Raw genomic sequence first — 21,988 nt, 5'->3', positions numbered from 1 at the left:
CTAACTTCTCATATAATAAACTGCTAACTTTAAATTAAATTTAATTTTTTCGCAAGCTTTGCACCATAGCTAACTAACCCCATTATTTACATATGCGCTGCCCACTACTCTGCCCCAACCACATATCAAAATTAAGTTGGCAGCGCGCGCGTTTTTTGGCGCCAAAACGTGTTGTGCTTGGGCAAAAGCTTTTTGCTGCAGCGGCGTTTCTAGTTGTTATTGCTGGTAAAAGCTTCGCAGCGGAATGGCTTGGAATTGAAACGTGCGAGCTTAGTTGGCCGCATACGCATCGTTGGCGCTCAGCGGCGAACAACACACACATGACTCTATGGCTTTGACTTTCGAGAAACAAAAAGAAATTCGTGTTATAATTTTTCTGTTTTTTTGGTATTTTGTGTGTTGTGTTTACTTGAGCGAAAGCTGTAGGGAATAGGGAAGCGAAAAAGGTCAAACGGCAATTTGGTTGAGCAAATGGACCAAAGGGTCAGAGACCAAAATATCTCGTAGAATTGTAGATTTAGACTAAGATATTTGCTATAAACAAAGTTCATTGTATAAACAATTATACTGCTTAGCATAATACACAAATATTAAATATTTTTGACGCATGGCATGGCATAAAACAAAATTTTATAGCAATTTTTTGTGCTCAGGCATTAAATTTGTCAGCAGCGTCAGCAGCTCGAAAATAGTTTACATTATTTTCATAAATAATTTATTTTTGTAAATTTTATGTGCACACAGTACATGCCACAATGCAAACGTCTGTTGCATGCTGTACACACATATATTTGAATTTTTTTTTCATTAGAATGTTTGTTGTCGCTTTTTTCTTTTTTGCTTATTGACATACATCGCTTCGCTTCATGGAATTTTAGCTGTTGTTCTTAGCTGTATTTTTATTTTTATGCTCGGCACGAACAACAAAACCAACAACAACAACAACAACAAATTGCTGTGTACTATTTGTGAAAGCCAAGCCCGCGCGCACTTGGCCAACTAAATGGCAACAGCGTGCGACAGAGACAGCAACAGCGACAGTTATATGTTTCATAGATGACAAACTGAAACTCTCTAATTACATGTACACATAGTTGCTAGTCTAGAATAAAGTCGTTGCCCAACTTGCATGCGTAACACTCCAAAGTCCATGAACCCAAGCCCCCAAAAAAAAAAATAATAAAAAAAAAAGTTTCAAAATTGCGTGCGTGCTTAAAACAATAAACTGCGCTTAGTTTATAAACAAACAATAAATACTCAGTCATGTACATTTTCCGCTCAAGTTAACTTGAAATAAAAAACAAAACAAAAGCATTGTTGATAGTAATATTAAGTGCATTATTATTATTTCAATGGCTTTCCAAGTGAGTTATTAATGTACATTTAAATGCTTCGCTGAGTGCTCTATAGCATGCCGCCAATAATACGCTATATAGAGATAAAGAAAATATCCAATCGATATATGGCTAATTGAATTCGAATTCGATTTTTGAATTGAATATTGCTAATTGGAATTGTTGTTTCAAGTGGTTTGCAATGATTTATGAAATTTATAAATCAAATGTTTGTAATTCTTTAATTGTTTTATATGCATTCAAAAATTTTTAGTTGCTAATGGAAGTTGAGTTCAACTTTAATGACTTTGAGATTCTTATTTATTTTGTTTACGCTAAAATATTTAATTGCTGTAAATAATAATTAAAATAATTTGTCAACAAATGCACTGATTTTTGCAAGTAAAATATAATAAATAGATTAAAGCTTGATATTTATAAATAAAGAAATAGTTGCAATTGCAACAACAACAAGCCTTAGATAAAACTAAATTCGGTTTGGAATTTAATTAGTTTCAAATTGAAAAAATGTTAAATTAGCAACACTGATTTGTTTATATGTAGATCAGTAAATTATAATTAGCTGTAATGCGTTGATAATCAAGCAATTCACCTGTGAGCTGCGAGAGAGACAGAGAGATCTAAATCAGAATAAATATATTTTTCAACAGTTTGACTAATGTTTTGGTGCCACTGTGCGTGCTTGACGACATTGCAAAAGATCTTCAACTCCATAAGCAGTTTGTTGTGTAATAAAACCGCAAACCAAGGCCATTAACGGTATTTTAGTTTACACGGCGCGGTGTGTGGAGTGGGTGATACGTTTGTTATACTTTGAGAAAAGCGAAACTGTAGCTAATGCTCCCAGGCATTAGTTACTACCTGAACTGTCTGTCTCTCTGTTTGGGTGTATAAGAATTATCATAGATAAAGATAAAGACAAAGCAAACAAGCAATTATTATTGCTTCCTTTTTTTTTTTTGTGTGTGCTTGTGTTTTTTGCTACAAGAAGTTGTGTTTTCATTAATTATAGCACAAGGCAGCGGCGTCAACGTTTCAGTTTCAATAAACATTTATTTTTGGTCGTCTTTTTGGATAGCATAGCAGAAAAGCAAAAGCAGCGAAACACAAACGTCAGCGTCAGCGTCAACGTCAACGTCAACGTTCTCTTTGCTTTTGCCGCAACGTTTGCAAACTTTTCGCTGGCATTTTGTCATTGTTGTTGTTGTTATTATTACTATTATTATTTCGCTTTTGTTGCTTAGGAAATTATTGCTGCTGCTGCTGTTGTTGTTGCGTTAACATTTAGCGCTGCTAGTAGATTTACTGGGTCAGTGGAATACAATAAAAAAAATCGTATAAAAAAGAGACAAACAAGCAGCAATCAAGTGAAAGTAACAAATTAAAGCAACGACAAATATGCGCACCTTATGCAAAATCACACACACACACACACACGTTTGAGTGTATGTGTGAACGTGTTGCGGAAACTAATTAGGCAAGATTAGCAGCTTATACTAGCGCAGCAATCACACAGAATACAACGAGTGCATAAATATTCTAAAATCTCAGCTCGCTTTACTGTTAGCTACAGTGCACGTCAACAGTTTAGACACAGCCAGCTTTAAATTGGAAGTAGTTTTTATTTTATCAGACAATGATATTCATTATTATCTGCTTTGCTTTTGCTGTCCCAAAAAATAAACAACTGATATATTTGCTGTAGTAGCAGTTCTGTTCAAAAATTCAAGCAATCGAAAACATATTACTATTTTTCCATTAATGCTTATCGAACAGCCACAAAAAAAAAATTGTTAGTACAAGCAAATTTGCAGCACCTATTTTCTTAATGTAGAAATTTAATATCTTGCAGTTTTTGCAACAAAAATAAACACAAAAAATCAATTATTTATCAAGCAACGTACAAGCAAACATATGTATGTATGAAATATCAACAATTGAATAAATAAGCAAATGAATCCAATTACTGCAGCGAGATGAACCGAGTGAGCAACGGCAACAACATTGTAGATCGCCTAGAACGCAGTAATCAGGTCAGCGTAATTGCTCAAAGATGCAAACTGCCTACGCAATTTAGTTGAATCAAGCAGCGAGAGAGCGAGAGCGAAGCAAACGAGAGAGCGAAATATGACAATTTGTTGTGATTTGGCATTTCGAAGCAGCAGCAGCAGCAGCAGCAGCAGCGCGGAAGTGCAGAAGCAATAGTAATAAGAAGAAGCAGCAGCACAATTGGCAAACAATTATAAATAGAGAGGCAGCGAGGGAGGAGAGACAGCCGGAATGCTGATAAAACGACACACGAGCATTGGAATTTGGAGCACATGTAGGCGCCGAATTCAGTTAGAGAGTGCGAAGATGTAAAAAAAATATAATAAAGAGCAAAGCTCAACAGTAATTTGCTTCAAGAGCAGCGTGGGGGGCGACGCTCTAAGCAGCGTAAGCTGCGCTAATATTACGTATTTGCCACTTACCTCTTTAACTTTCAGACGCTTCTCCTGCATGCTTGGCTCCAATTCTCTGCCCATGCCCATTGGCAGTTTCAGTGCTGAAGCAGCGTAGGCTGCATTGTTGTTATTATTGCTCGTTGTATCATCTGGCTGCGCTGCTGAAGCGGGCGCCAAGGGCGGCTGCTGTTGCTCCACAGGTTGCTCTTGCTGCGCCACTGGTACGGGCTCAGCATCGGCAGCTTCATTGGGCGGTGCCACACCGATGGCTGCCGCCGCTGCCTGCGGCTCTTCAAGTATGTCGCCCAGTTCAGCGCGTATCTTCTGCTGCAGGCGCTCGCGATCGCCCATTATATGCGGATCCTCATCGCGCGAAGCGTGCGCTGCCAGCGGTGGTGCTGGTATGAAAATTTCGGGTCCGGCCTTTTGGAAGTGCTTGTAGACGCGCAGCACGCGCTCGCTGCCAAAGTTATCCGGCAGCAGGAATATGCCGCCAAAGCAGAGGAAGCACAACGTCACCAGCACGAGGCCAATCAGACATTTCTCGCGCGAATGGAAGTTTGATTTACGCCCAATTGGACCGATTCGATACATTTTGTTAGCCGTTTGGTTTAAAGTTCCCCTATGTATGTGTGTTGTATTTAAAAGGCGCCGCTCAGCTGTTTAACCGCGCGCAGACTTTTATGCCGGCTACTAAACATATGCAGTTAGACACTCACACACACACGCACACACACACACTCATGCACATTCACAAAAAAAAAAGAACGCAGGCGCACTCCGCAGTAGCAGCATCAATTTCTATTTAAGCAATTGCATTTTTTACCGTTATGAGTATTTAGTTTTTGTCATTTATTGTACTTCGACTACAGTATTTAGTTGCTTAGCTATTAGACGTTACGCGAGAACTGTTAAATAAATCAAACGAAAATCACAGCGTGACAAGTTAAAACGCAGCGACGTCAACGCCGACAGCACACAGCACAGTAAATGTGGCGTATGAATTGTCTACGAAGAAGAAGAAGAAGCAGAGCATTGGCGGCAGCAGAATAGCTTTTTGATAGACAGCGTGCGAGCAAGTGAGACACTCAGGCGGTTTTATCAGACAAACGAACAGCCAGGCATCTACCGTTAATGCAAATGTACCGTTACGCAGTATGGCGTATATAGGGGGAGGTGCTGTATGACGTCTGCTCTGCGTGGGCGACAATTCAGATTTACAGCTGTGAGGGTGAGCTGAGACTGAAACTGCGACGGCTACTGTCTACACGTCGCTTTGATTTTTTTCTCGTTGTTTTTTTTTTTGCCAATGCCTTTTTCAGCTGCTGACGCTGCGTTTGTTGTTGTTGTTGCTGCTGCTGCGGTCGTTACCACTTTCTATTTGAACAGTAACGCAGCGCACGCAGTTAAACTTATTTAGACTATGCTATTTACAACAAATTACACTGGCTTCGACGTACACATACACTCACACAGTTCATGCACACACACACTCACACGCACACAGAGAGGCCAATTCAATAAACAGCAGAGCGCGTCTCGGTTGTCAATTGCAAATTTCACGCATACTCTTACGGTATTTAATAAACTTTAAACATTAGATCACAGACGGGAGCATTAAACAATCACGTTTGAGAGCGGTAGAGCGTTTAAAATGTTGCCATTGCTTTCATTATGCACGAATATTTATTGTATTTTGTTTTAGCTTGCAATTCGCATAGTTTTTTTTTTGTTGTTGTCAAAGTGTTGCCAGAGTGCAAGCGATTGTTATCGATAATTTATCGTAACACACTGTCGGCCATTAAACTAACAGAAACAAGTGAATAATATTCTTTGGAACTTCACAACAAAAACATGGAAAAATGGTTGAGCGAAGCACTATCCAGCTGCCTGGATTGCGTGGTAACACCAGAAATGATGTCGTAAGCATGTCTTACTTTTATTTATTCTGCTAAATTAAAGCTAATAATTCATTTCGTTGCTAGCGCTATATTGGCAATAAAGGATGACCATGATTTTGATAATTATTTTGGGAACTTATTGAGTGAGGATAATGAGGAGCATCGCATATTTCTGCTCAACTGTCGTCGCATGCTGTTGAGCGGCAAACAGCCACGAAGCAAAGGAAAACTCACTGGCAGCTCACCGCCAACGCAGCGCAGCGCGGCGCCGGTCGGAGGAGCTACCAAAAAGTCAGGAAAATATGTTAACATTTACTCTAACGATGGCAAACTGCTGGGCGACACAATGCTGCTTAAGGGACGTCGGAAATGTGATTGCCAGGCAGCGGAGCATAAGCTTATTAATAATTGTATGGGCTGCGGTCGCATAGTATGCGAGCAGGAAGGCAGTGGCGCATGTGTCTGCTGTGGCAAGCTTGTATATACGAACGAGGAAGAGCAGCTAATGAGCAAAGCACAGCGTAGTGCCAACAGCAAGACGCAAGGTAAACTAACAAAAAAACAGCAGCAACAACAACAGATGGAAAAATCACAAAATGATGCATTGGCTCAGCGTGATCGCCTTCTGGAGTATGATCGCAACAGCGAAAAGCGTACCACAGTCATAGATGATGAACTGGATTACTTTCAGGTAGCTTACAAGTCTTATCATTTATGCTTATTAATTTGCTTATTTTTTACGTAAACTCTGCAGGAAAATTCGGTTTGGTTATCAGATGCTGAACGAGAGAAATTTGAGCAGTTAAAGAGCGAACTTTATGAACTAAAGCACGGAAGTCGCACTAAACGCAAGATTAAGGTGGACTTTGCCGGACGTGAGCTACCTGAAGAGCACCCCGTCACCAAGGAGTATGAACAACAACTGCAGCGTCAACTGGCCGCTATCACAAAATCTGCTGGCATTGGCAGCTCGATCACTGGACATTCTGCCATGAGATTGCCAGGCAATTTAGATGTGGCCAAGCCACCTGTATTTAAAGCAACCAAGGATCTGAAATCAAAGACTGCAGCACCAAACGACGATGGCCTGGAACGTGTTTATAATCGTGTTCAGGACAAAGAGCTATTAGAAATGCAGGATATGCGGCAGTGCCTGTCCATGCATCAGCCTTGGGCCTCAATGCTAGTGGCAGGCATTAAAAAGTAAACATATTTATTGATATATATCTATTCTTTTCAAACTTGTAACTTACTTGCAGGCATGAGGGTCGCGTCTGGTATAGCGAACATCGCGGACGCCTTTGGATTGCCTCCACCACTAAAGAACCGCGTGCCGAGGACATTTCTCAACTTGAAGAGTTCTACCGTGTGCTTTATAACGATAAAAACCTAAAGTTTCCCACATCCTATCCCACCAGCAGTTTGCTGGGCTGCGTGCATGTGAACAACTGTCTTCCGCAGGAGGAATACCGTGAACTCTATCCCAACGGCGAGTCCGATAGTCCCTATGTGTTTGTCTGCTCCAAGCCGGAGCAGCTGCCGTTGCTGTTGCCTGTACATGGCGAACACAAGATTTGTAAGTATCCCCAAAAGAATATTATATGCATATGAGTTGTATATTTACTTACATTTTCCTACAGATGAGCTACCTTTGAAGACACACAATGCTGCCTGCAAGACGTTAATGCGTTCCAGAGCCAACAAAGGCTAAGCCTTTGGGCATTTAAAATGTTTGTTAAAAATCAATTTAGCTAGCAATTCCATTACCTGTAAATGTAAAACAAATAATGAAAATTATATACAAATGTTAAAAGTAATGAAGCTGCTCGTACCTCTTAAAATCAAAGTTGGCGCCATTCTGAACTTAACATGTTGATAACTTTTCTGACATTAACAGTGTCGTTTGCTGTTACACACTAACAGTAAGCAAATGACAGCTTACAGAATTGTTGTTTATTTGAAAATTTATGTAATGGTTAATGTGGATATTGAGTACTGGTAAGTGTGATTCCTCGTATCCAAAATAATGAACATTACAATATTGTGTTTATAGCGGCAAATGCAACTTTGCAACGCAATGCCAGATGTTGCGGCAGTTTCTGATAGCTGCGCATCCAGGACTGGAGGTGACTTGCCGGCAGGGACGTCGTGGAGCCTTTGAGGTGAGCATTGATGAAAAGCTGGTGCACTCCAAGCTAGCTGGACTGGCGTTTCCACAACACGACAGCGTACTGGACCAAGTGAAGCGAGCAGAACGCGGTGAATTAGTACAAACGGTGGAAGCGGCTCCAATAAAGGACTGCAGCGTAATGTGAACAAACCAAATTAAATGCTAATATAATTGGTTGTGATAACTTAATACAAAATTAGCAAAACTTAGCATGTAATTGTTTAAACATTAGAGGATTTGCTGCACCTCAAATTGCTTATGACTGTTAAGACAAACAAATGTAAACAAGCGACACACTGTCATCCAGGCAATGCTTGAAATCAAAACAATGTTTTAATAAATGGACTTAATTTATTTCTAAAAAAAAAGCATATAGCAAATGAAGTATTGTTTGTTTTTAACGCCTGTAGCGATATCGCTTGAAATGGAACCACAGCTGGAAGATATTATTGTGGAACTGACAGCGAAAGCCGCGTTTATAGCTGAACTCCCACTCTCGATTGACAATCTTAAACGCAATGTCCTCATACGGCGGACCGGTGTGGAAGCGCAGCACAGCAAAGTCACCATTATCCGCACAGGGCGTGAGGAAATACTGTGGCGTCTGTGATTTGTCCATAAGATCCGGATAGAATATGTTAAACTTGTAGCCCTGCACAATTTTTGGTGGCGGATTGTCCATATCGTAGTGAGTCTGATTGTACTTATTCCACTCGAAGCCCGTGTGCACGCGATTGAAGTAGCGCGGCTTGCGTGGACGATACTTGTCGGTGGCCAGCTGAGGCACAGCATCCACCGTAGTCTCCACGCTGAACTCAGCCTCATCTCCCTGCATGCCTTGACGCGCCACGCTACGCATGCGTTGCTCCTGAGCGCTTAATGGCGCTGCCGTCTCCTGTGCACGCTCTGGATGCAGCAAGTTCAAGCGCTGGCGCTGCACACGTTTCTCGTCATCGCTCTCCTCATAGACTAGACCCTCTTGTGAATCCTCCTCGTCGGGATTCATGCGGCGAGCAGTGCACTCAGAGTCAGACTGATAAACAGGCGAGTAGTTGCCTGCCTGGTAGAGTCGCGCCGACGCCAGCAGTAGTTGCATGGGATTATCTTGCTCCATCGGTGAATCCGCTGTCTCCGACTCTGGTTCTGGCTCCTCCTCCTCTTCCTGCTGCTGCTGCTCCATCTTGAGATCCGCATTGCTTTCGCTTTCTTGCTTCAGCATCTGCAGCTTCTCGCGCAGCAATGTCTGATGACGATCCCGCAGCCGTGCGCGTGCCATGTGCGCCTTTAGTTGGGACAGCAAACTTTCCCAGTAGCTTATATCAACGCCATCGGCGCGTCCATGTATCTTGTTCTCAATGCGTTCACGCATTTCCTGCAGCTGATGTGCATTCTTGCCACGAAATATATCCGACACGTCCTTGACCACGCTCTGGTGTATGCCATCTCTCCGTTGATTCAACGTGTTTGCTTCGCTCTGTTGTTTCTTGAGCAGCTTTTGCAGCTCATCCTGCACAATGGTAACCATATCCTGCCAGAAGTCCATATGTTTGCCCGCCTCCAGCTCTTCGTATACTTTAATGTCCACCAGTAGATCCTCCAGCTCCTCTATGCCCAGCCCCTGCAGCAGCATATACGGTTCATGCATTTGCATCTCCAGCGCTTGTTCCATTTCCGTTTCCTGTTGACCAGCTGCCACATACTGGGCCAACAGATCAATGGGCTTGGCACGTCCATCGCGAATGCGTATTTCACTGCGTAGACGTGCTTGCTCCAAATGGAATTGATCCTCTTGGCGTTGCCACTCTCTGAATTGCACCGCCTCCTTGGAGCGCTGCAGGCACATGGCATCATCCTCGCGTGCCTGACGTTCTAGCTCGCGTTCCTGACGACGCTTCTTGACTTTTTCCAGCTCGCGACGATTCTCTACTTGCTTTTGCAGAGTTAGCACCTCCACGGTTTTGGTTGACAGTTTGGATAGGCCCTCGGCGTCAAGCTTCTTGCCCCAATGGAAGTGCGAGGTGAGATTTGAGTCGCCAAAGGGATTGTCCTCATTGGAGTACATTTGGTACTCATTGTCCCAGCCCATACGCTCGCGACGACGTGACTCCTTGGCTTGTTTCTCTTGCAGCCTTCGAGCACGCTTCTCCTCGGGGGTCTCATTAGCCTTGATCTGCTCCTTCTCACGCTGGCGTTGTGCCTGCTCGCGCATTCGTCGCTCCTCCAGCGTGCGCAGCAGCTTTATTGCGCTAGACTCCGTACTATCCTTAGCTGTACCTTTAGTTTTGTCTTTTCCTTTGCTATCAGATGAGCTAGAGCTTGAGCTGGATGAACTGGAACTGGAGCTGGAGCGGGTGCGACGCTCCTTGCGCTTGTGGTTTCGCTTACTGTGGCTTCTACTGCGATGGTCACGGCGTCTGTGTTTATCGCTTTTCTTGTCCCTATTCCTTTCGCGTTCGCGCTCTCGTTCCCGCTTCTCAACTGGCACAGCATCACTTTGGCGTCTATCCCGGCTGACGCTACGCTTGCGACTATACTCGGTTTGCTTGTGTCTACTGCGACTGCGGCTGCGACGTCTGGATTTCTCCTTGGGCATTTTTGTTTTATATACGTTTGCGGTTTTTTCAAACGTTTCCAATAAATATAGGAAAAAAAACTATGCTTTATGCAGCGTTTGCAAAACAGCTGTTTATTACAGCAGCTTAGTGATGGTCACCCACGAGCGAGCGAACAATAGTGACTGAATTGAACGAACTAAATCGTTCATCCTTCTACGTTCGCTTGTGTTGTTTGCCATGCGTTTTTTTATTTTTCAGCTCGTAAAGTAACTCTCTTTCTCTTATTGCTGTGGCGGGCAAATTCAAATGAAGAGTCAACGCTCTTTTACTGATGGGCGGAACCTGATGCTGAAAAGTTCGTTGCTTTTAAATTCAGCGCAAGCTTATCGATAAATTAGCAATCGTGGAATGAGCATCGAACTTGAACTTGAAATTAAAACTGTCGGCAGCATTACAATAACAATTTTTACATTTATAATTTGCATTTAATATGAACATAATATTGACTTGTATATTCATATACGCATTTACATCGAATACATAACTTACAGAACAACGTAATAATATACATAAATTTTGTACAGTGGATAAATCGCAAGACAATTTCAGTTAAATATTGGAAGCAAGCAGCCGACTCCCTCTCATACGCGTGCCTCTCTCTGTCGTTCATACGCTATTGCTATCTCGCTCTTAACAGCGCATTTGATGTCAACGACCAACAACAAAAACGATTACAGCAATAATAACAAGAAGAACAACCGCAAAAGCGGTGTTTTATGTTAAACAGACAATTTCTATGCGCTTTGCCCCCGGCCTACGCTGCTACACCCCCCCCTTGCTTTTGAGTTTATTATTATACAATATACATAATTATGTATACGTATATATGTATGTACATACATACATTTAAACTCTGTTAAAAAGCGACATTAGCTAAGCATGTTAAAAACTTAATAAATAGTTAAAAAAAATTGATTCACTCAGTTCAGCCGCTAGCAGCTAAGGACAGCCGCAGGCAGGACAGGACAACGTCGATCGTCAGGTAGACGCTGCTGCTGTCACGCCCACTTTTGGCAGTTGATTAGGCTCTTTTTGCTGTGCTCTGACCTGGTGCCCTGCTTTCACTTCTCTGGTATTAGCTCGTTGGCAGCGCTGCTGGCCGCCGACGCAGCAGCAGCTTCTGGAGCAGTAATATTGCCGTCGCCATAGCAGCGTCGCTTAAAGTCACCAAAGACATTCTGCCGCTGTTCCAAATTGCCTTGCGGATCAATGTTAACCGATTGCGTTGTATTTCTGTTATAAACAATATTAAATTATTTGATATTAAAGTTGGCAGCTTGAGAGGCACACTTACCTCGTCTTAGTCAGCACCGTGCAGCCGTGCTCAACGACCATGTTGAGCGAATATAGCGTGGCCAGATTCAGCAAGCTATCATGCTCATAGATTTCGATATCCGGTAAGCGTATTTGTGTCTGGCGCGCATCTTGTAGGAAACGAGCCAAGCGCTCATTGACGCTCAGCTTAATGCTGAAGCCCGGACGATCGCCATTGATGCGGCGACAGCCAGCGCGTATTTCGCGCACCTCCTGCAGCTTCTGCGGCGGTGAGGAAGACAGGAATGGATTTGATGTTTCTCCCGACATTTCACTTTCAATCTGTCTGACCACTGGCACGCCATTGGGTTTGTCTGGGCTAGTGTTGGCATCAAAGAAACCACGACGCGCACCACTGCCGGCGCCACAAATCTCTATGGGCTCCGAGCAGGCAGTAGGTTGAAAACGGGACAAGTCTTGCAAAGCGTCCGGCGATTGGCAAGCGCCAAGGAACTCATTTGCCTCCGTGCCCGACATGAGCGTATCATCCTCGCCTATGATCTCATCGGAGCGTATTTGCGGCAGCAGCGATTTTTTCGTCAACTTGCGCTTGGGATCGTACTTGCTGATAGTTGCAAACTCATTGCCCGGCCAATCGGTAAGCTCATCGTCGCCTTCACGATCTGTATCATGACGTCTGTGTTCATCCTCGCTATCCGACGAGGAGCTCAGCGAACTGGAGCTAAGAAAATCGCACAGATCGCTGCAGTCCATGGACATTTCCAGCGACTGTGGCGTCTGGCAAAAGCGTCGTCGCCTTTGCGCCTTCATCATACGCATGTTTTGCGATTTCTTACGATGCGCCTGATAATCCGCACCACTGCAGCAATCCAATGGTTGTTGCTGCTGCGCTGGCGTTTTTAGTGGCGGATGAATCAGCGAGGCAATATCGTTAACTGGCACTACAGTATCCATGCTAAAATCACCCGATTGCTTTGCTGCTGCTGTGGCAGCAGTTGCTGCTGTTGTCGCTTGCTTATTTTGAGGTAGCTCTAGTTCTTGCTGCTCCTCCTCCATGTTCGATGTATTGTCAGTCTTTTGTGCTTCTTGTGTTTGGGTTTGGGCCATGCGATCAATCTTGGACAGTAGTCCCTTGTTCAATGGCAACAGCCGATCGCTAGGCGGCTTCGATGTGGATGAATAGCTGCGTGGCCGCATGCGAGAATCCTCCATGTGCGTATAACGTGGCATGCTTGAAGAGTGCAACTTGCCGCTGCAACCGCCTTGAGCAGCGCAACCAGCTGCCTGTTCATGCTCGTGATAGCGGTCGCGATTCGAACGCTTGCGTTTGCCACAAAAAAACAAATTGGAGCGTGCGGCGTCCGTCTTGAGCAGACGCTTGCGTATGGTGCCCGTGTTGTAGGCACATGCCGTTGGATTGCTGCTCAGCATGCCCGGCTGCAGTGGTGATTCGGTAAAGCTATGTGGGGAGCCCGTTGGCTGTTGGCTATCTTTGCTAAACTCAAACTCCATGGACATGCGTTTGATTTTTCTTTTTCGCCTTGAATTTGGCTTATAGAATCTGGAATATGAAGTTGTTGTTAAGCAAGCGGTTGGGACACTTTAACTTAAGCTTACCTGGCTGGACTAAAAGTGGTTTCGTTTAGGGAATCCGACTCTAGAGCACCAATACCCATGCGCACCGCAGCTACTGCTTTGCCAGGCAGACGCAGTGGCAACATGGGTTCACCTTTGTCATCTGAATCGCTCGCCGGCAGCAAAGAGTATGTCTGCGATTCCAGTCCATCCATTTTGGCGTTGGGGTTTGCATGATGGCTGTGTCCATGGCTAGGGCCGCTAATATTTAGTGTGTCTGTGGGACTGCTCGATGAATCTTCAGTCGGCTGCGGCGCGCAAGCTGCCATTGAGGAATATCCTATTTAGTTGGTGTAGCAGCAACGTCGACATTTAAAGATACTTACGCAAATTACCCGTTGATCGAGTTCTACGACGCGAGCCCCACCTACCAACCCCGCATGCTCTATCCATTAGCGAGGTCTCCTCCAGGGCGAGGGTCAAGTCATGCGAGAACTGATCCATGGCACCACGAACACACACAGCTCGTTTCAATTACGTTTCATTAAATTATTTACAATTTCGAGTGCAAAAAATAAAATATATAAAAAAAAGACTACAAAATGCAAGCCTCAACAATTGGCAGCAGTTCACACCGATGGCATATCGATTTTGCTGCGACCTATCGACAGTCACACAAATTAATGCGTGCCTCCACAACATGAGCTTGATACGTTTGACATGTTTTCAAAAGCTGGTTACACTGAACATTTGCACAGTGAAATGCAGAAGCATATTTATTTTTTATTCTAATTTGCACGTTTTTTACGCTAGAATTTGTTGATCTTAACGTAAATTTGCTGTTGCGTGCAAGCAACTTACATCGTTCCAAGTGCCCAGCTGTGGCCTGTCCAATTTGACCGCAGTACAGCAAACACATCTTTTCGCCTTGCCTTTGCCGGTTGGAAAAGAACGCCCATCAACTATTGCTTCAAAAGATTTATTATAAGTGTGCTAAGTTGTTTTTTAAGTATGAGTCGTCGCCGCGCACACGATACTGAGGATGAGAGCTATGGTAAGTAACGCTTTATAAGTTATAAACAATATGCCTAACCGCTGTTGCCTACTGCCATCAGATCATAGGCGCAATAAGCGCCGCCGCGTCTCAGAGAATCAGGAAATAGAGGATCGCCTAGAGTCGCTTATACTGCGTGTGGGCGAGCGCAGCACCTCGTCGGTGGAGTCGAATCTCGAGGGACTTGTCTCAGTGCTTGAGGCTGATTTGGGTACATTTCGTCTTAAGATTTTGCGCATATTGTCGGACTGTGCCGTACGCATGCCAGAGAAATGCACAGTGTATACGACACTAGTGGGTCTATTGAATGCCAAAAACTACAAATTCGGTGGCGAGTTTGTGGACCACATGGTGAAAACGTTCAAGGAGTCACTCAAGTTCTGTCGCTGGGATGCCGCACGCTACTCGTTGCGCTTTCTGGCTGATTTGGTTAACTGCCACGTAATCTCTGCAACTAGTTTGCTGCAGCTGCTGGATACCATGATTGATGTGTCCAATGAGGATACAAATCCGCAGGTGAGACGTGACTGGTTTGTGTTTGCGGTGCTAGCCACGCTGCCCTGGGTGGGACGCGATCTGTACGAAAAGAAGGAGTCGGCGCTGGAGTCACTGCTGCTGCGCATTGAAGTCTATTTGAACAAGCGTTCCAAGAAGCATCACAATGCGCTGCGCGTTTGGTCCTCGGATGCACCGCATCCACAGGAGGAGTACTTGGACTGCCTGTGGGCACAGATACGCAAGCTGCGCCAGGATAACTGGGCCGAGAAGCATATACCACGTCCGTACCTGGTCTTCGACTCCATACTCTGTGAGGCACTGCAGCATAATCTGCCACAGATAACACCACCGCCGCACAACGATAACTTTGTGTATCCCATGCCCTGGGTGGTATACCGCATGTTTGACTACACCGATTGCCCAGATGGACCCAATCTGCCAGGCGCCCACTCCATCGAGCGCTTTCTGATTGAGGAGCATCTGCATCACATTATCGAGACGCATCATCATGAGCGCAAGGACTGCGCTGCCCAGCTGCTCAACTTTCCGTTCAAGCATAAAATACCGCTCGAGTACTGCATTGTTGAAGTTATCTTTGCCGAGCTCTTCCACATGCCGACGCCACGCTATCTGGACATCTGCTATGGCTCCATACTGATCGAGCTCTGCAAACTGCAGCCAGGCACACTGCCCCAGGTGCTGGCCCAAGCCACCGAGATACTGTTCATGCGCATCGATTCAATGAACACTTCGTGCTTCGATCGCTTTGTCAATTGGTTCAGCTACCATTTGAGTAACTTTAAGTTCACCTGGTCCTGGGACGAGTGGGACAGCTGCCTGCTGCTCGACTGCGAGCATCCACGTCCAAAGTTCATACAAGAGGTGCTACAGAAATGCCTGCGGTAAGTGAATTAAACATAGACAAAGCTACAAACTAAACTGCATCTGAATCCACATTTCACAGCTTGTCCTATCATCAGCGCATCACTGAGATGATGCCCACCACATATGGCAAGCTCATACCGGTGACGCCGGTGCCCAACTACAAGTACGCCAACGAGGATGCAGGTGAGTTCGCCAAGCTAAGAAATCAAACTTATAATCGAAATGGAATGCATATGGTTTGAAAGCATTCAAAGCATTGTTAAATATTTAAAATCATTGCAATTCTCAGCGTTTATTTAATAATATTTAATATACATACTATGATTTTTTAGAAAAATCTACAGTGCTCTCAATCTCAATTAACTTTCTTTGCTGTTTAACAACTTAAAACTAACAAATGTCATTTAAATATTAAGCTGATTTAGCTGCGCTTTACCTCATTCTCTTGCTCATCCACATCCTCCACTATAATGGGCACTTCCTCTCCATGCTCACCCACCTTGATGCTGACAGATTTGCTTACCGACTTTTGCGTGAGCACTTCGACCAGCTCACGCTTGTTCGGCACAGGCAGCGGCGTTGTTGTTGTAGTGGTTGTTGTTGGTGTAGTAGTTGTTGTTGTTGTTGAGTTAGGAAACGCTACCTTGGACTCTAGGCGTTGACTGCTCTTGGGCTTGCTGTCGGTGGCATTCTCACGACGTCGCACTTGCCACTTGAGTGCGGGCTGAGCTGTTGTGGTGCTGGTGGTGGTTGTGGTGGATCTGCCCGCCGTAATACGTGGCGTGCTGCGATAGCGACTCAAGGCGCGCAAGGGAGTGCTGCTGGTGGAACTGGACACAAAGCTGGCGGGCGTGCTGACTGCAGTTGGAGCTGCTGTTGTGGTGGTGCTTGTTGTGGTGGTGCTGCTGCTCGTAGTTGCAGCTGTGGCCAGTTGCTTCTGACTGCCTGCATGAAGCTGCTGCTCCAGCTCAACTGGCAACTGTTGCTTCTCTTCTTCGTGCTGCTGCTCCGGTTCCTGCTCCTGCTCCAAGTGCAGCACATCCACTGGCTGCTCCTGCACATACAACGGATCTGGCTCCGAGTAGCGATAGATGGTCTCCTCCAGCGGCTCGCTATGCACAAATTGCTTATGCGCCTCCTGTGTTTCGCTCTCTGTGGTGCTGCCGCCTGAGCCGGCATAGATGAGCAGCGGTGGCAGCTTAAAGCGCTGATATGAGCTCGGCTGCTCATAGGCTGCAAGTATAAAGCTTAGAGCATGTGCGGAGCTGCGACTCTATTGTTGTACCTACCTGGATACAGCTGCGGATTAGACAGCAGCGCTTGCTGGTGCTGGTGATGCAGATGCGGCTGATCCTCGCCAGACTCCAGCGACTCATAGCTTAGTCCATGATGCTGCCCATGATGATGATGATGATGCTGATAAGCGGGCGGCGGCGTGCTAAGCTCTTGCAGATTCACAGACGGACGTGGCTGATGAGCCTCGATCAGGCCATTGGGCGTCATATAGAAATGATGATGAAAGTGATGCGTAACTGGAGTAGCCTCTGGTGGAGCAGCAGCAGCATCACTGCCAGCCAGTTCATTTGGCAGCGGATAACGCTCCGGCGCATTAAACTTGAGCGGATAGCTGGGCCGATAGGTGGTCGCCGGTATATAATTGGGACGCAGACCCAAATTGAAGAGCCCCGGCAGCAGCTCCAGCTTGGACGGCTGCTTGATGGCGGCTGCTGACTCGTGCGGCAGCTGCAAATACTCACCTATGTTCAAGTTGGGTGGCGCTGGCGGCGGCGGAGACTGGAATATGCCACGCACAAAGGTCGCCTGCGGTTCCAAGCGCTGTCGCTGATCCTGGCGACGCTGCGCCAGCTGCTCCGCATAGGCAACGCGCCCAAAGCTCTGCGGATAGTCCGACTCGCGTTGTATATAGCTCTGGGGTGGCCAGCTGGGATGTGTGAGCGTCAACGGCGAGATGCTGAACTTGAGCTCGTAGTGAAAGCGCTGAGGCTGCGACTCCGGCTCGCGATGTCGTATGCGCTGCACCTGCCAAAGAGCGCGCGTCTCTCTGCCAGGAGCAGCAGCGCCAGCAGCAGCAGACTGAGTGGTGGCGCCCTCTATGAAGCGATAACTGCCATTGGCAGCAAACCACTCCAGTCTGCCGCTGGCCAAAGTGACAATGTCGCCAAAGCGCGACGAGGGCAACTGCGTTTGATCCGCAGCTGGCACATAAGGCGTCTGCAGAAAGTCGTGATAGTCATGCAGCTGGCTGAGATTGCCGCCGGCAGCGCCAACAGCGGCGTCCGTAAAGAGCGTCACATAGGTGACATGCTTCAATGTGCGCTCCCAGGCGCGCGACTCGCTCTGCTCCGCCTGCTCCAAGTAATACAAGCGCTTGCCGCTCAGCTGCTGTCCAGGCTTGGGTGTCAACAGCACATCCCTGGCAACAATGGGCGTCACTAGCGGCAGCTGCAGCTGCAAAGGAGCAGAGACAGACAGACAGACACTTGAACTTGAATGTGAATTAGGGATTTTATATTAGAAGGTCTAGCGTCTGGGCTCAGAATTTTGCTGTTTGTTGCCGCTCTTGACTTACAATGCTCATGAGAATTAACAACAAATAGATTCGCATAGTCACATTAAAAAAAAACACACACACAATAAAAAAATATTTGAATTAGCAGCTAGCAGCTCTATGGACACACATGTGCTTGACGCGCGTCTTGGAGTTCGACTGAAACTGAAGTCAAAACTGAAGCCCAAAAGCTAACTCCGCTCTCGCTGTCGCTTTCGTTGGCGCAGCGAAGTGCGACGCTTCAAAAGATTTCGCAATAGATGTGCGCGTTTCTCAGCTGAGCTGCAGCTCCTCCACGGGGGCGGCGGCGGGGGCGGGGGTAATGCGCACATTTATGCAACATTATGCGCGGATGTCTCTAGAGCTCCGTTGTATTTTGGCAGCTTGTGGGTGTTTTCACTCTCATTGCGATGCCCTTTTGAGATATGTAGGCTTCCAAAGTTGTGTTCGCTTCGCTGCCGAACGCTGAACGGAACTCTTCTGCGTTTCACCTTGCTCGAGTTCTGCCGCTAGCCAACTGTAGAGATTAGCTAAAGATTAGGCTAAAAACAAAAAAAAAAACAAAAACACTTTCCAACAAACTAAGCAGCGCAAGCTACGATTCGAAACTGTTTAGCTGTTTTTCGATATCGAATTTCTTTCGATTTCTTTCTGTTTGCAGCGCAGCCTTCGATTTTTAGCATTGAACTGCACTTGGTGCTAGCCAGCCCAACTCGTTGCGGTTCAGCTGCTATGTAAATGGGGTTGGGATCTTAAAGGCGCCCCTGTGCTTTGCCTTTGGCTGTGTTACGCTCAATTTGCGCACAAAATCAAAGATCCGTGAACGTTAAGCCAAACTAAATGCTAATAAGCCAAAAAATGAAAAGGCCAAAACCGCAAACAGTAAACAGCAGCAGCAGCTTGGACTTGGCTGTGCGAACTTTACACTCGCTGATCTTGACACGCTGCATTGTTGTTGTTGTTGTTGTTGTTGCAAGCACTGTGACTAATTCCGCATTGCCACAAATGGGAGCCTAATTAACGCATTAGTTGTCGCTGTTGCTGTCTGCACAATTCATTGACATAATCATAGCAAGTGCCAATAAATTGCATGTTATATGCTTTTGGGGCTTATGTTGCCACCGAAAATGTGCGGCATGCATCGTCATTAGTAACGCACCAGGCAGCAGCCGCCGCTTGCTGCTTGGTTTCACTTCAGAGCGCACAAATCGCACAAGTTAATGCAATTTTTGTTGTTGCTATAGCTTTTCATAATTTTTTTGTACATTTTTGATTGCTAGCGAAAGTGTCAACAGTTTATTCAATTCTTCTATTCTCTGTTCATGCTGCAGCTAATCTGCCTGGCACTGCTGTGGCGCATCAACTGGTGGTGGCCATTCGACAAAAGTGCACACCCGAGGAGGTTGTCAATATCCTAAAGGAAATACCCAACAGCGGCTACAGCGGCGAGGAGATGTCCGATGGCAGCTTCAATGCGCTCAAAATTGATGTCTTTGTCCAGACGCTGCTCAATCTGGGCTCGAAATCGTTTTCGCACAGCTTTGCTGCCATCTCCAAGTTCCATGTCGTCTTTCGTGCCCTGGCCGAGACGGAGGAGGCGCAGATTTGCATATTGCACAACATCTTTGAGTTGTGGTCAACGCATCAGCAGATGATGGTCGTGCTGATTGATAAGCTGCTGAAACTGCAAATCGTTGACTGCTCAGCGGTGGCCACCTGGATATTCTCCAAGGAGATGACGAGCGAGTTTACCAAAATGTATCTCTGGGAGATTCTGCACTTGACGGTCAAGAAGATGAACAAACATGTCATCAAACTAAGTAAGTCAAACAGTTGCTAATCAATTGTTTGCATTTTATAATTTATGCGCTTTTGTTTTTTTTTAGATACTGAGCTAGCGGATGCTAAGGATAAGCTTTCCAAGGCAGACTCTTCCTCCAGCGACACGGATGAGGACTCGTCGCATAAGCGCAAGAAGCCCATAACACATTCGGATAAACCCTCAGAGGAGGTGCGCTTTTATTTATAATCTTACGTTTGTGTTTATTAATTTACTTTGCTTTGCAGCTGGTCGAGCGCATGGAGGAGAAACTGGAAGCAGCCAATGTCAATCAGAAGCGTCTGTTTCTGATTGTCTTTCAGCGCTTTATCATGATACTCTCGGAGCATTTGCTGCGCTCCGATACAGATGGTCTTGATCCGGACACAGACTGGTACCGCTGGACCATTGGACGTCTGCAGCAGGTCTTCCTCATGGTAAGTGCTCCAACTAACTGACCAACTGCAATTGCAATCTGTTTATTAATACTTTACTTTGCTTTGCTTGCAGCATCATGAGCAAGTGCAAAAGTACAGCAGCACCTTGGAAACGTTGCTCTTTACCTCAGATCTGGACTCGCATATACTGGAGGTCTTCCAGCAGTTTGTTGCCCTGCGTGCCTAAACAGCGCCTCTCCATAGGCGTCATAAACAGTTAACAACAACAGCATTTGCATTTGCTCGGCGTCGCTTTTTAGCCTATAACAATTTTTTGTATATAATTGCATTCGAAACAAACACACACACACAAGTATACACACACACACACATATACAGAGACACAGTAGCTTCAAATGCAATTACATTTATAGTAATAGAGAGTAAAAAACGAAGACATGTTTGTAATACAAGTTGAAATACAAAATATATAAATCAAAGTTTCCTCAATCAATTGTCTATTGTTTTAATATCGGAATGAGTTCAAAGTTCAATTTGAATTGCATACAACAAGCCCTGATGGAATTGTGCTTGCAATGCCAACATTAAATGTTATAAAACATTCCAATCGGACATTCTTTCGCTTAGTTATAGTTAGCCAGGACGCATATAGTGGTTTGAAACCAGGCCAGTGTCTCAAAAAGTGGTTTGCGTCTGAATTTTGGTCATTGCTTCTCCTTTGAATTATGCAACATTTTTGTGCATTTCAAGCGTTTTACAAAAATTGTTGCATACCACCAAGGGCTACCAAGCACTGTCAATACCCTAGAGAAAAGTAGCCATATCCCGGCAGGATCAGGTCACAATTTCAAAACTTTTGGTTCGCGACACTCACAGGACGAAACTCTATCGATCTGCATCAAAAAAATATGGGGTCATCTAATTGTCCATCAACTTAGAGTTTTTCAGCCTCAGGCCGCGTGCAAGGTGGCCAAAAACACAAAATCCGTGTTTGCTCCGGAACTACAAGGGCGATCCGGATGTGCTTCACCCAGCTAATAGTCCTTTTAAAAAGGAATAGTTTGGCACTAATTTCGTCCTGATCCTGGCAAGCATTCAGGAGATAAGGGGTATTTTCTGTATACGGTAATTATTGATTTTCTCAGCTCCTGTAAGGACTTTCGTCCTTAAAGTGGTATATTCTAAGAGCTTTCAAGGAGCACTACTTGGACACCAAAGGATATCCTTGTAGTCCTTGTAATTTCTGAATAAAAGGACATTTTGTGTTTTTGGACCACTTTTTGCAACTAACCCCCTGTAAATTTTTTCAGAAAATTTTTTTTGTGTAATCCTGGATATCCTGGTATGCAATTCGATAGATTTGATGCCCAGAAGCACAAATATGCATGTGCTTTTGGACTCGCAAGGATAACAAATACAGGACAGCTTTG

At 45.2% G+C, this 21,988-nt stretch overlaps 6 protein-coding genes across 7 annotated transcripts in view; 3 read left to right on the top strand and 3 right to left on the bottom strand.

Moving 5' to 3' along the window:
• The window catches only part of LOC108606664 (mannosyl-oligosaccharide alpha-1,2-mannosidase IA), a 44,998-nt gene extending 39,551 nt beyond the window's left edge, over nucleotides 1-5,447 (bottom strand). The window contains exon 1 of the mRNA XM_017996992.2: nucleotides 3,827-5,447. Within this exon, the coding sequence (XP_017852481.1) occupies nucleotides 3,827-4,393 (567 nt within the window). The 5' untranslated portion in view covers nucleotides 4,394-5,447. The remainder of the gene's footprint in view (nucleotides 1-3,826) is intronic.
• Nucleotides 5,448-5,560: 113 nt separating this feature from the next.
• On the top strand, nucleotides 5,561-7,473 carry LOC108605797 (activating signal cointegrator 1). The gene is made up of 5 exons (XM_017995600.2): nucleotides 5,561-5,721; nucleotides 5,785-6,391; nucleotides 6,455-6,903; nucleotides 6,960-7,276; nucleotides 7,341-7,473. The coding sequence occupies exons 1-5, from the start codon at nucleotides 5,654-5,656 to the stop codon at nucleotides 7,409-7,411; spliced, it is 1,512 nt and encodes a 503-aa protein (XP_017851089.1). The 5' UTR covers nucleotides 5,561-5,653; the 3' UTR covers nucleotides 7,412-7,473.
• A 150-nt stretch (nucleotides 7,474-7,623) lies between these two features.
• Nucleotides 7,624-8,215, top strand: LOC108607240 (migration and invasion enhancer 1). Its single transcript, XM_017997917.2, has 2 exons — nucleotides 7,624-7,698; nucleotides 7,754-8,215. The coding sequence occupies exons 1-2, from the start codon at nucleotides 7,631-7,633 to the stop codon at nucleotides 8,013-8,015; spliced, it is 330 nt and encodes a 109-aa protein (XP_017853406.1). The 5' UTR covers nucleotides 7,624-7,630; the 3' UTR covers nucleotides 8,016-8,215.
• A 2-nt stretch (nucleotides 8,216-8,217) lies between these two features.
• On the bottom strand, nucleotides 8,218-10,541 carry LOC108607239 (cactin). The gene has a single exon (XM_017997916.2). It carries the CDS (start codon nucleotides 10,461-10,463, stop codon nucleotides 8,268-8,270), a length of 2,196 nt encoding a protein of 731 aa, XP_017853405.1. The 5' UTR covers nucleotides 10,464-10,541; the 3' UTR covers nucleotides 8,218-8,267.
• A 399-nt stretch (nucleotides 10,542-10,940) lies between these two features.
• On the bottom strand, nucleotides 10,941-14,039 carry LOC108606724. 2 transcript variants are annotated; one of them, XM_017997107.2, is made up of 4 exons: nucleotides 13,722-14,039; nucleotides 13,378-13,675; nucleotides 11,780-13,321; nucleotides 10,941-11,718 (listed from the first exon to the last, which is right to left on the bottom strand). In XM_017997107.2, the coding sequence occupies exons 1-4, from the start codon at nucleotides 13,837-13,839 to the stop codon at nucleotides 11,547-11,549; spliced, it is 2,130 nt and encodes a 709-aa protein (XP_017852596.1). In that variant the 5' UTR covers nucleotides 13,840-14,039; the 3' UTR covers nucleotides 10,941-11,546. The 2 variants fall into 2 exon arrangements, with proteins under 2 accessions (XP_017852596.1, XP_017852598.1); XM_017997109.2 differs by having other exon boundaries at nucleotides 10,942-11,718; nucleotides 13,378-13,657; nucleotides 13,722-14,037.
• Nucleotides 14,040-14,084: 45 nt separating this feature from the next.
• Nucleotides 14,085-20,889, top strand: LOC108606723 (nuclear cap-binding protein subunit 1). Its single transcript, XM_017997106.2, has 7 exons — nucleotides 14,085-14,389; nucleotides 14,451-15,789; nucleotides 15,852-15,955; nucleotides 19,673-20,161; nucleotides 20,228-20,352; nucleotides 20,409-20,597; nucleotides 20,671-20,889. The coding sequence occupies exons 1-7, from the start codon at nucleotides 14,347-14,349 to the stop codon at nucleotides 20,782-20,784; spliced, it is 2,403 nt and encodes an 800-aa protein (XP_017852595.1). The 5' UTR covers nucleotides 14,085-14,346; the 3' UTR covers nucleotides 20,785-20,889.
• Nucleotides 20,890-21,988: the final 1,099 nt, after the last annotated feature.

Source organism: Drosophila busckii, chromosome X (assembly GCF_011750605.1).
Source record: "Drosophila busckii strain San Diego stock center, stock number 13000-0081.31 chromosome X, ASM1175060v1, whole genome shotgun sequence".
NCBI classification, from domain to species: Eukaryota; Metazoa; Arthropoda; class Insecta; order Diptera; family Drosophilidae; genus Drosophila; species Drosophila busckii.
The sequence above is the reverse complement of the archived record's forward strand: the minus strand, read 5'-3'. Positions and strand labels throughout refer to the sequence as shown.

What these genes read in the sequence shown, in the direction of transcription:
- LOC108605797 (XM_017995600.2), top strand. Translation starts at nt 5,654, where the DNA reads ATGGAAAAATGGTTGAGCGAAGCACTATCCAGCTGCCTGGATTGCGTG. An exon ending in ATGAACTGGATTACTTTCAG is followed by an intron (nt 6,392 to 6,454) that starts GTAGCTTACAAG and finishes TAAACTCTGCAG; the next exon opens with GAAAATTCGGTTTGGTTATC. An exon ending in CTAGTGGCAGGCATTAAAAA is followed by an intron (nt 6,904 to 6,959) that starts GTAAACATATTT and finishes ACTTACTTGCAG; the next exon opens with GCATGAGGGTCGCGTCTGGT.
- LOC108607240 (XM_017997917.2), top strand. Translation starts at nt 7,631, where the DNA reads ATGACAGCTTACAGAATTGTTGTTTATTTGAAAATTTATGTAATGGTT. An exon ending in AATGTGGATATTGAGTACTG is followed by an intron (nt 7,699 to 7,753) that starts GTAAGTGTGATT and finishes TTGTGTTTATAG; the next exon opens with CGGCAAATGCAACTTTGCAA.
- LOC108607239 (XM_017997916.2), bottom strand. Translation starts at nt 10,463, where the DNA reads ATGCCCAAGGAGAAATCCAGACGTCGCAGCCGCAGTCGCAGTAGACAC.
- LOC108606724 (XM_017997107.2), bottom strand. Translation starts at nt 13,839, where the DNA reads ATGGATCAGTTCTCGCATGACTTGACCCTCGCCCTGGAGGAGACCTCG. An exon ending in ACCACTTTTAGTCCAGCCAG is followed by an intron (nt 13,322 to 13,377) that starts GTAAGCTTAAGT and finishes TTCATATTCCAG; the next exon opens with ATTCTATAAGCCAAATTCAA. An exon ending in ACGGTGCTGACTAAGACGAG is followed by an intron (nt 11,719 to 11,779) that starts GTAAGTGTGCCT and finishes TGTTTATAACAG; the next exon opens with AAATACAACGCAATCGGTTA.
- LOC108606723 (XM_017997106.2), top strand. Translation starts at nt 14,347, where the DNA reads ATGAGTCGTCGCCGCGCACACGATACTGAGGATGAGAGCTATG. An exon ending in GTACGCCAACGAGGATGCAG is followed by an intron (nt 15,956 to 19,672) that starts GTGAGTTCGCCA and finishes TTCATGCTGCAG; the next exon opens with CTAATCTGCCTGGCACTGCT. An exon ending in CGGATAAACCCTCAGAGGAG is followed by an intron (nt 20,353 to 20,408) that starts GTGCGCTTTTAT and finishes TTTGCTTTGCAG; the next exon opens with CTGGTCGAGCGCATGGAGGA.